The sequence below is a fragment of the Penaeus vannamei genome, unplaced genomic scaffold (genome assembly GCF_042767895.1).
Source record: "Penaeus vannamei isolate JL-2024 unplaced genomic scaffold, ASM4276789v1 unanchor226, whole genome shotgun sequence".
In the NCBI taxonomy this organism is placed as follows: domain Eukaryota; kingdom Metazoa; phylum Arthropoda; class Malacostraca; order Decapoda; family Penaeidae; genus Penaeus; species Penaeus vannamei.
Window position 1 is genome coordinate 55,001 of NW_027213230.1, and position 12,500 is coordinate 67,500.

Genomic DNA, 12,500 nt, shown 5'->3' on the forward strand with positions numbered 1-12,500 from the left:
TTAAAGATTAGAAAGCGTTATGGGATAGTATGGTAGTGAAAAGGGAAAAGAGAGAAGTAAACTCAAGCAGAGATTAGTAGAAAGGGAAGGGTTAAAGGGGGGAGGGCGATTGAGTGAATTATATTGTTTCTGTCACTGGGGAAGGTATAGGAACAATGTTCAAGGAAACCAGAGATGGCTGTTGGAAAAGTAGGAGAAGAATCAGGAAAGAGGGGGGAGGGGGTTAAATGTCAAAGATTAGTGTGTTATAGGAAAGCATGGTAACGAAATGGGAAAAAAGGTAAGTAAATGAAGTAGAGCAGAGATTAGCAAAATGGGAAAGATTAAGGAGGTAAAGCGGCTGAGTGAATTGCATTGTGCGCGAGGAAGGAATATGGTCATTGTTCAAGGCAGACAGAGGTGGTTGTTGAAGTAGGAGGAGAAGGATTCAGGGGATGAGAAAGGAGGACTGGGGAAGGTGGTGAAGTAGCAGAAAGAATGTCTGGAGGGGAGGGGTCTGGAGAAGGACACGTTGTGATAGAGAGGATTCGTGTGAGTATTAAGGTGGGAGCGTACGGGAGGATGGGGTATGTTGGAAGGATGTAGGAGGAAGGGGGGTGGATATCTGCAAATTCTTTAAATGTGGAATGGGTAGGAACGGAGGGACTGGGGGTGGATGAGGGAGCAGAGGGTTCCCTTGGGTCATTTTTAGGAAGTTTTGGATGTCTTCGAGTTTCGGGGGGGGGGGGGGGTGAAGAGGACTGTGAAACAAAAGTGCTCTTATGAAGAGAAGAAATAGATATCTGAGGAGCAGAAGTGGAAAGTGTAGGAGAGGATGGAGAGGAACGTCTAGGCTGCCTGGTGCGATAAATTAAGTAAGGAGGGGTAAGTATTGGGAAGTGTGGAGATTGGAGTATCTGGATTTAGACAGGAAAATCAATTTGACCGGGGATAGGGTGAGTAGACGTAGGATGGTTTAGGGTATAAGGAAGAGATACTGGGGGAGATGCAGAAACATTATGTGAAGATGGAAACAAAGCAGTGTAGGGAAGTTTTGGAATAAGTTGAGAGAAAGACCTCGTCGTCGTGCTTCTTGTCTGGCCTCACGTAGAGTGCGGCCTAGTTTGAATGAGAATTGCTACCTCACATTCGAGCTTATAGGCAGGGTAGCTCCTATAAAATACACCATGGGAGTCTCCACAATTGGCACATGTACGTGACCGAACAGGGCAATTTGAACGGTCATGACCAGGTTGGGCACATAGAGGGTAGTGGAGCGAATGTTTGGCAGGGTGGCCAAAACGCCAACATTTCTCACATTGACGAGGAAGGGTCGATATGGTCGGACATGGTAGGACAATTTACCAATATAAACTTCATGGGGGAGGTCATGTCAACGGAAGTTAATCTTAGCAATATTGACATGGGACTTCGGGAGGAATAGTGTTACGCTGTACTGCCACTGAATCATAAGGCAGGTAAATAGGTAATTTTCACGGTCTGACCAGTCCAGAGGGGGTAGACACTGAAGAGGACTGTGCAGTAGATGGAGAGGAGAATGTTGGGACAGAGGAAGAGGTGCTATGTGGAGGTTGAGTATTAACCTGGGTGGGTGTTTTGGAATGGATATTGTCAGTAAGCGTCGAGGAGGGTGAATCAGTGTTCGGAGTCGTGGTTAGAGGGGAAAGGATCGGAAAACCATCAAAATCAATTTTAAATAGGCTAGTTGTTGAAGGGCCAATCCTTTATGCCCCTGTTAAGGATAAAGAATCTTGATTATTGGCCACGGTGAGCCTGAATAAAATGGGGAAAAGAAACGGTCTACCCCTCAGGGGCCCCATATGGGGTAAGGGCTAGGCAATTAACGAAGGGAATACCGTGCCCATGGCTCCCGGAGGCCGTTCATGACTGACACAAAGCCAGCTTTTCATCCTCTCAGCACGGCTCTCACACCTTAGGAATGGGATAGAAGAAGGGGACGAATAAGATACGGAAGATGGAATGTAGGTAGAAAAGGTCATATGGCACTATGGTAAAGCATTGTGGTGAAAAGGTTTAAAGGTCTTTAATAAACCAAAATGTTGGTTGGATCGTGACAATGCGGTATGGATGTGTGAGGCGGGTGTGCCCTATCCGCAACCGGGCAAGAGCAGTTTCCCAGCGTCTGTTCCGGTGGTATGGGGCCGACCAAGGAGGGATGGAAGATTTTATGGATTGCACTTTATTGCTGATCAGACCTGAACAGAAGTATTCCCAACGGTTATAGAGGAAAGTTTTGAAGTGGGGAGTAGTAGTCGGTGGCTGGTATGAGTGAATAGCAAGGTTAGTGGGTTGTTTGCAAGGCGGTCGAGCTTGTTCATTGCCGGTGATCCCGACATGGCTGGGTATCTAACAAAGCTTTACAGATTTCTTTTATCTTACGGCTGTATGGATTGTTTGAGCGATATTGAATTGCCCGAGTCGCTACAGACGGTGAAGGATGAGGAAGAGATGAAAGACATGCGTTGTAAATGGTTAAAAAGCAAAATAAATGTGCTAGACATCTAAGGTCATATAGCACTATAGGAAGGTATAGTAAAGGGGGATGTCAGGTGATAGCTGCTATGCGTCAACTATCTAGAGTAATGTTGAAAGGTTGATAAGGGTTATGGTGGTTTAGGTAAGGGAGTCAGATCAAGTGAAGGATATTAAGGCGTTTTATGATGGATAAGTATAGACGAGACATAAAGGGAGTGTGGGGAAGAAATAAAATGGTAATTGGGAAGGAAAGTCTCTTGAAGGCAGATAATAGATGGATTATAAGAAGCAAGGACATGACGTAGATCTGGTCTGTGAGAACGGAAGCTGCGAATATTCCAATGTAAGAGAGTTATATCTCAGTTGTTTTATGAGTGAAAGCATCGGTACGTATTGGGGAATCTGGGGGGGAAGGATTTAGGGGGTGTAAAGGAGGGGTATCAGGAGGTAGGGAATCTGGGGAAGAGCACTGTTGTGATATGAGTGATTCCCGTGTGTATCGGGGAAGGAGTGGAAAGGATAAAGGGGGTGGAGGGAGGGAGAATGTGCGTATAGTTGGGGTTGAAGGGGGTGGGTTGTGTTGGGAGGGAGTAGGAGGAAGTGGTGTGGGGGAGTATTAGTGGTAGGAGGATGGATATCAGAAGGATGGATAGTTGGAGCTGAAGGGGATGTGTTGTCTTGGGAGGGATTAGTAGGAAGGGGTGTAGAGGTGTTATGAGTAAGAGGGGGATGGATATTAGGAGGATGGGTATCGGGAGGATGGTTATCGGTGGTGGGCGGAATTGAGGGGGGTTAGGTTGTACTGAGACGGAGTAGGAGGAAGGGGTGTAGGGGGAATATGAGTAGGAGGGGTATGAATATCGGCAATCACTTCAAGTGTGGAAGGAGCATGAGTTATGGGATCTTGTGTCTCAAGCATATAGCTTTGAATGTCATCCATAGTTTCTGCAGTAGAATTGGTTGGAGAGTTTTGTGGGACAAAGGTTTTCTTGAGGATGGGGGGAGAGGAGACTGGTGTCTCAAGAATAAAGGTAATTGTTTCTGCAGTGGAGCTGGTTGGAGAGTTTTGTGGGACAAAGGTTTTCTCATGAGGGGGGGGGGGAGGAGGAGACTGGTGTCTCAGGAATAAAGGTACAGGTAGGTGGTGATTGTGCTGTAGGGGAAGGAGGGTTAGATTGTTTAGTCTGTCTACTGCGGGTAGTGCGGGGAGGGAGAGGGGAGGGTGTTGGGGCTATAGTTGAGATTGGGGTGTCTGGATTTAGAGTGGCAAAAGAATTGGTTTGAGGGAGGTGGAATGTAGAAGTGGTTGGGGCTGTAGTTGAGATTGGGGTGTCTGGATTTAGAGTGGCAAAAGAATTGGTCTGAGGGAGGTAGAATGTAGAAGTGGAAATGGGGACATTTTGGGGTGGAGGGGGAGGGGCTGAGCGAACAATGTTACTAGAGTATGGAGTATGATTGAAACCTTGTCGACGTGCTTCCTGTCTGGCTTCACGTAAAGTGAGACCATTTTTGTATCTGAGAGTTGCTACCTCAGATTCAAACTTGTAAGTGGGACAGCCTCTATAAAAAACATTATGGGGGCCGCCACTATTAGCACATGTACGTGTTTGTGCTGAGCAGTTTGATAGGTTATGACCAGGTTGGGCACATATGGGGCATCGGTCTGTGGAACGGCAGTGTTTGGCAGGATGTCCAAAGCGCCAACAGTTTTGACATTGACGGGAGGGGGTTAGTATGGTCGAACAGGGATTGTCCACCAATGTAGATACGTAAGGGAAGGGCATGTGTACGGAAAGTAATTTTGGCAATGTTAGTCGGATTCTTTCGTTGACCTCTCGGAGGAATGGTGTAGCAATGTACTGATTTCACATCTTGGTTTTTGAGGCATCCTAATAAGTCTTCTCCACATTCTGACCAATCTTTGGTATCGACTGGGCAGTTTGCTGGGGAGAGAGAGACAGTTCCGGTACAAGTATTAAGGGTTGGATGAAGTTCTGCAGGAATGGGGATGCCAGAATGATCAGTTAAATTTGATAGTGCTATAGATTCAGTTTCTGATCTGACTGTTACAAGACGGGAGCGATGGCGTCTGGTATAGAAAGGGACTCTGCCCACTTGTTTTTGGAGGCATTGTTAAAAGAGAAGAGTGTTGCCTGAGTAAGGAGCTGTAGAAGGGATCACGAAAAATCGGTCCCATTTATCTGGGCTAAACAGAGTATTTAAGACATCTGTAGGGTTGGTGGTGGTGGATGGTCGGGGACGCGTGGAAGAGGGAGTTTTACGGAGTGATGGAGAATAAGGCTGTAAGGTAGTAATAAGGGAGGATGGGGTGCTTGATGAAGGTTGTGGGGGTAGAGTTGATGAATTTGAGGAAGTTGGGAGGGTAGGAATTTCTGGAGATTGAGTCTCTGCTTGGGTGGGTAATGCACTAGTAGGCATTGAGGAGTGGGTAGTCGTTTCAGTGTTCGGAGTCGTGGTCAAAGGAGAGCCTGGGGTGGGGCTATTTGATAAAGGGGCAAGTCTCATTGCCCCTAATAAGGGGATTACATCTTCATTACTGGTCATGGGGAACCTTGATTATATAAAGTTGTATAAACGGTTCACCTCCTTTCGCTTGAAGGTAAGGGCTAGACAATTAAATCAGGAGTACTGTTCCCATAGTTCTCGCAGGACTGGCACAAGGTCAGCCTTTCATTCTTTCAGCATGGCTCTTACACCTTAGGAAGTAGATAGCAGAAGGGGTTGGAGAAGGGACAGAAACAAAAAGCTGGAGGGGGAAAAGACCATGCAAAATTTGTTGAGCCGAGGGCTGAGGCCCTAGGCAGGGGAGATCCCTGCATTGGGTCTCAGTCTTCGTCTCCTAAGCCCCCCCAAGACAACAACGGGCAAGGGATTGGGGGGACATGCGTTGTATAGCTAAGAGGATACAATATAGTTCTGTTGTAATGATTAAATGCTTAAAACAATTAAATGTGCTAGACACCAATGTTCTGTTGTATTGAAGTTCGGTTCAGGAAGGGAGAAGTTGTGTGTGAGAAGGAAAGACTACCACGTAGCGAATACCCGAGATGGATTTGTTGTCTATGTAGACATGGGTACTATACAAGTGATTAAGAGATATGTGCAAGTAAATGCGTGGCGAGGGCAAAGGATGAGGTGAATAGGAAGGAAATGGAAAGGGAAAGGGAAAATGTTAATAGTGGAAACAAATAAATGTGTTGGACCATTATGGTAAAGCGTTGTGGTGAAAAGGGTAAAGATGTAAAGATTAGGATAAAATGTGTATGCTGTCAAAGATTAAAGAGCACTATAGGATAGTGTGGTAATGAAAACAGAAACGAAGGGAGCAATGAAACAGAGCAGAGATTAGGAAAAAGGAAAGGGTTAAGGGAATAGAGTGATTGGGTGAATTGTAGTGTATTTGTGACTGGAAGGAATACGGACATTGTTTAAGGAAAATAAAGATGGCTGTTGGAGAAGTAGAAGAATGAGAAAGGGGAAATGGGGAAGGCGTTGAAGTATCAGGAAGCGACAGGGAGGGAGGGATCTGGAGAAGGCCACATGACAGAAGGGATTCACGTGTGTTTGTTCAGATGGGAGTGGTAGAAAAGATGGGGTGTGTTGGGAGAGGGTAGGAGGGTATGAGGTGGGGGTGGGGGATTGAGGAGGAGGTTGGATATCTGCAAATACTTTACATGTAAAGGGAGTAGGAGCAGAGAATTTGGAGAGTGCATGAGGGAGCGGAGTGTTCCCTTGGGTTACGTCTAGGAAGTTTTGGATTTCTTCAAGAGTTTCTGGAGGGGAGTTGGGAGAAGAGGGCTGAGAAACAAAGGTTTTCTTGTAAAGAGGAGAAGAGGGGACAGATATCTAAGGAGTAGACAAAGAAGATGTAGTAGGAGGTGAAGTGAAACGTTTAGTTTTTGCTGCGACAAATTAAGTGGAGGAGGAGGGTTAGGTATCAGGGTAGTGGTAGAGATAGGAGTATCTGGATTTAGACTAGGGGAGGGGGGTAGAGGTAGAATGGTTTGAGGTAGGGGGAAGAGATACTGGGGGAGATGCAGAAACATCTTGTAAAATTGGAAAAGGAGTAGCGAAGGAGTTTTGAAATAAGAAAAAGAAAAACCTCATCGCCGTGCTTATCTGGCCTTAGGTAGAGTCAGGCCTAGTTTGAATGAGAACTACTACCTCACATTTGAGCTTACAGGCAGAGCAGCTCCTATAAAATCCGTTATGGGAGTCACCACAGCTGGCACATGTATGTGACTGAGCAGGGTTATTTGAATGGTCGTGACCATATTGGGTACATACAGGGCAGTGGGCTGTGGAGCGAGTGTTTGGCTGGGTGGCCAAAATGTCATTTCTGACATTGACAATGAAGCGGTCGATTTGGATGGACAGGGCAGGACACTCCACCAATATAAGCTTCATGGGGGAGGCCATGTCATGTCATTTTCAGTCTGACCAGTTCTTGGTAAAGATAGGAAAATCAGTAGAAAAAAAAATATCAAGAGAAGGGTGAGGGTCATCAGGAATGGATTTGCCAATCAGGTCAGGGTAGATATTGTACGAGCTTAGGGATCAGACGTAACTGTGACAAGGCGTGAACAATCAGAACGACTGTGAAAGGAAACTTTGCCTACTTATTTTGGAGACATTGTTGAAAGAGAAGGATATTGTCTGAGTAAGGGGCTGTGGGGGGAATCACAAAGAATCGATCCCACTTCGTTGGGCCAAAGAGAGTACTCAAAAGGTTTGCCGAGGTAGAGGTAGCAGAAGGATGAGGGCGAAAGGGAGATTGGGTGGTGTGGAGTGTAGTAGTTCTGTGGAGGGAAGACAATAAGGATGAAGAGCAGTAATAAGGGGGGAGGGGTAGATATTGAAGATGACTGTGCAGAGGAAGGAGTGCATTCTGAAGGTTGAATGACTTGGGTGGGTGGTTTAGAATGGATAGAGTTGTCAGTAAGCATCAAGGAGGGGGTATCAGTATCAGTAATAGGAGTTGTGATCAAAGGAAAGGTAGAGGTCGGAAAACCAATGAAATCGAATTAACATACGATATGGGACAAGCCTTAAAGGGCATATGTGAAGTAATTATCGTGCATTGTTTTTCTTTTAATATTGTTCAATGTGTGTGCTTAGTCTATTCATGCAAAAAAAAAATCGAAGAGACCCTCTGGTATCCCCCAAAATCCCATAGCAACGCCCTTAGAAACGAAGATTCAAAACTCGGCATTCTTCGGCAATCCCAGGTTGTGAAGTCATTCCCAGAACCAGGGAGAATCTTGTTGAATAGTGTGATACGCACAGTGCACCCGCGAGTCAAGGATATCATGGAGTTGTCCCAGTTTCAAGCTATTAAAGTTTGTAACAAAGGATTCTGCGGCATTGTGTAGCAATTCATTGTTCCCATTCCATGTCACCAGATACTTGAATGGCCAAAAGACCGCGACAGAGCAAGTAAGTGGAAACATTTCGTGCATGCCAAGCGGAGCAAATTTCAGCCTGTGCCAACCAGCGTACTTTGCCTGAAACACTTTAAGCCTGATTGCTTTGCGAACAGAATGGCTTACGTCATGTGATTTGCAAAATGGTAGGCCATTTTCAATTTATATTTGTCATGATCACAGCGCAAAACAAACTCTTTGCTTGGCGGCGTAGCAAACATTCATTGTGTGGGTACGACAGTGCCGAGTGCATTGCAAGTGTGCATGTCTTACTACACAGAGGTAGGGTAGGTACACCCCAAAAAGCACAACACAAATAAATACCGATGCCCCTTCACTCGCGAATGGATGTAGGCCTGCGCCACGGGTGCAGACAAGAGAGAGCTCAGCCTGCAGAAATTTTGTACCATACAGAAGCAGGTTCACACACCATTCATTCAATTTCTCCGGGTCTAGACGCCACTCCATGTCTGGCTGGTTTGGCACAACTTCCACAACATCCACGCCATCCACAGCGTCAGGCTCGTGCATGTACGGTCCAACCATCAACCCTTGATATTCCTCCTCTTCGAAGACATAGGCACCCTCTGAAGTTGTACCAATGTCCTCGTCGGAATCCGATGAAACTTCACTGCCGCTGTAGTCTTGTAATGAGTCCGACATGTTGTACAATGTAATGAATGCCGAGAATGCTGTGATCATGTTCTGGAAATGACGTCACACATCCGGGGTCCGGATTTTCGTGGGAAAATATAACTTGATTTCGGAAAATCAAATTAATCAATTTTGGGGAATTATTTTCAGATTTCCTTTTTTACTTAGAGAGATGGTTTGTGAGCTAATTCTCCCTTTTTAAAATTTTCAGTTGTTATTTCACATATGCCCTTTAATGCCTCCAATAAGGGTAAACAATCTTCATTATTGGCCATGGTGATCCTGAATAAAATGGGGAAAAGAAACAGTCTACCCTCAGGGTCCCCATAAGGGGTATGGGCTAGACGATTAACCAAGGGAATACAGTGCCCATGGCTCACAGTGGCAGTTCATGACTGACACAAAGCCAGCCTTTCATTCTTTCAGCACAGCTCCTACACCTTAGAACTAGACAAAGGATGGGGTTGAAGAAGATATGGAAGAGGAAAGAGGAGAGAAAAAAAAAAAAAAAAAGACCATGCAAAAATTAGTTGAGCCGAGGCCTGAGGCCCAATGTAGGGGCAATCCCCTACATTGGGTTTTAGTTTCCATCTCCTAAGCCCCCCCCCCACACACACACACACCATAAAAGCTGTGATTACTTTAAACACAGGTCAGTCTATCATTAAAGTGTATCCTACTGAACAGAGTATATCTAATCTGAACAGAATGCTGCTTCTTCACATGTGTATAAGCTCTGCATAATTTCAAAAGCCAGGATACTTTACCCCACTTGCACCAGGTTTGTGTACTGTCAGCTGTAACTCCCATTCTTGTTTATTTTTGAATGCTTAATTTTTTTGTTAGTCATATGATCCAGATGGCTTAAAGGGAAAAAATCAGGAAAGGAGGCTTTGCAAATCATGTTCTGTACCCTTGTATAATGAAGGCCTTAACTACTAAATAATCTAAAAGTAATCCTAAGTACATTAAAATTTAGCAAGGAAAGTAAAAGCTTAATCTACAGATGCACCTTTCTCCTTTCCTAAGCTTGGTATTCTATTCAACGTTACTTCTTCCGCATTATGCATAGACTTGCACTCCCTAAGATTTACTCTTTTTTAATGCAAAGGTTCTAAAAATCACTAAAGAGACTAACTACTTTATTTCCAAGCAATAAACTAATAATGTCAACTAGAGAACCACTTTTGTACTGTGGTTACAAGGGGACTAAAACACTAGAACCTCTCCATAATAGATGTAACGTGTCGATGGAGAGGACGGTTACTCTAGCAGACTCTTCCTTATGTAAAAAAAAATATATATATATAAAAATAAAATAAATTAAAACATGTAAAAAAAAAGAGAAATAAAGTACAATGAAATGGAAATAATGGACTTTATATAAAATGCTCAATGCACAAATCCTTTGTTAAGTCATACACTTCCCTTAGATGTCGTACATAATAAAGTTACATTTCCAGGACATTTCCACTGAAAATAACTCTCTGGCCTAGTAAGCTCCATTGATTATTAATATAAAACAGATCTCCATCTAAGTAACATCTCTATAGAGAGGTACTTTTACACATACTTGTTTCAGTGCCACCTACTTTTTGTGGGACTCATTTCCTTTAGTTAGCCAGATGTTTCTCCTTAATTGAAGAGGAGGGAATTTTAAAACAGGAAAGCAGAGCACCAAGAGAAACAAACATGCTTTCTACACTCAAATTTGTTTGGGTAATGATGATTTGGAACAAACTCAAAATAATCACCCTAACAAAACAAACAAAAAAACTATACATGGTACCATTTTACATTGTTTTACAGGTGAGATTGGTATGACTATAGATTTCAAAAGGAAAGACAAAATGAGGATTATAAAATAAAACTTTACTTTGCAACATCTATATAAGTGGAAAAGGAAAGAAAATTCACATGTTCATAGAAAATCCACGATTCGATTACTCTACAATTACAATCACTGAAACCGAAAAAACACATGACATGGACCCTTAAGTGAAATGGTAGTACAATCTATATTCCACACTTGAAAATAAAAATATTTTCAGACCTATTACAAAAAATCTCTACTTGCAAAAATAAGGAAAAGCAACATCATGACTTTATATAAAAATGACTCCTGGAACTCCCAGGTATAGATGATGATCCTACTCCTATTCTTTTAAAGAAAATTGATGAAGACACATGTACTTTGCTCTCCTACATATATCCTAAATACTAACTAGTACACCATTAAGATCCTCATGTATAACTGCCTACTGAAAGGAAGAAGAGAGGTCTTAACATTTAAAAAATAAAAATCTAATCAGCCTCATGATTGCCTTCTTCCTCATCATTGGTTGATGAGTGCCAAGTGAGCCTCTCTTCATAGAATTTGATGACAACTTGTGGACAACGAACATTTGCCTGCCTTGCTGGTACTAAATCTGCTTCATCTGTCCCTCGCCTGCAAAAGGAAATCATACATCAAAAATAAATTTAAGATCTAAAGAATATCTACATCTGTATTTCACTTGGAAAAAGGATACCTAACTTTCATAGTAAAACATCCAGCCAATATGAAAGAAAGACGGTGTATACAGTGGGACTGCCTCTAACACACTATCTGACAGGTAGTCATGTTTTTCTGGTTTAATGTGAAATGGTGAAGCTTTCTACAGTTCACAATAATCTTGGATACCAAAAGGGTTTTAACCAACACACTCCAGGGGAATGGCCAATCACGTCATGTTAGACCCACCCTCACACTGGTGGCATCCTATCAGATTATGCATGATTGAGCCTGTTGAAATAGGGTGCCCTTGTTTAGCCCTGGCTGTAGTCATTAAGGAGATACAGCTCCTGAAAAGCCTCTTTTTGGCCACATTACCTAAACAATTATTAGACTCAAAAGCTAAGAGTATAGAGATCTGGATAAGTTTGCTTCCTGTCTTTCTAGTTTTTCTCTCAGGCAGCTGACTCCAAGAGCTTCCTAATGTCATTTAGTATGGCTCTCAGAGCACTCATTTTGTGGGCAATCAACATTTTACAATGCCTTAACAACCTTCAAATCTGTTACAAATTATACCATTTTCATTATATGCACTTATCTTAATTGTTCACCCTACTCAACTCATTCTCTCATCATATTTTCAGGTGCATAAAATCTGACTCTTTAACACATGTAATTCAAATGACCTAACAATTACGCCATGAAAAAAAGGGACGAGTGACGTGAACATGCCATCATGGGAAAATTTGGCTGAGGGGCAGGTGACGGGAACAAACCATCAGGGAAAAATTTGGCTGTGGGCCCAAGTCATGCAAAATTGCTGTCATGAGCATTTCGGCTAAAGGCCAGGGTGTTGGGAAAGGACTTGCCACAAGTGCATAAACCTCAATTGGCATTTGGGAAGGGGATTCTACATTATTCCTAATGACAAACAAACATAAAATGTAGTGTCCATGAGCTATGACTATTCCGGAATATTATTATTAATTATCCCACTCACACCGGGTATCCCATATCTGAGACACCCCCCCAAAAAATACACTCCACGCGTCCCGCCAGTGTGACGCTGTGTCGGGGTCGCGCTCCGGCACAGCAGCGGGCCACGGCCGGCCGGCAGACAGACTCCGGGATAGCTCTGCTCACAGATTTTGTAGCCGCCCGGATTTTTAAAATTTTGGCTACAAACTGTACCCGGCACGACTGGGTTAATATTACACAAAGAAAATGTTCCTTTTTTTTCTTGCACTGAGTTATGGACTACCTAGAGATAATATGGAGTCTGTGCAAGGAGAACAGTCTACTACTATGGGGATAAAGCTAATAAAATGGCAAATAGGGGCATTGGAAAATGGCAAGAAACTAAATACGATTATACATAAAAAGAAAAAATAACATTGCAAAGGGGAGGCATA

At 43.4% G+C, this 12,500-nt stretch overlaps 1 protein-coding gene across 1 annotated transcript in view; it reads right to left on the bottom strand.

Moving 5' to 3' along the window:
* Nucleotides 1-10,445: 10,445 nt before the first annotated feature.
* The window catches only part of LOC113814897 (chromobox protein homolog 1), a gene marked incomplete at its 5' end in the record, with an annotated part of 8,119 nt that continues 6,064 nt past the window's right edge, over nucleotides 10,446-12,500 (bottom strand). Inside the window, 1 exon segment of the mRNA XM_070119445.1 lies at nucleotides 10,446-11,043. Coding sequence (XP_069975546.1) covers nucleotides 10,899-11,043 — 145 coding nt within the window.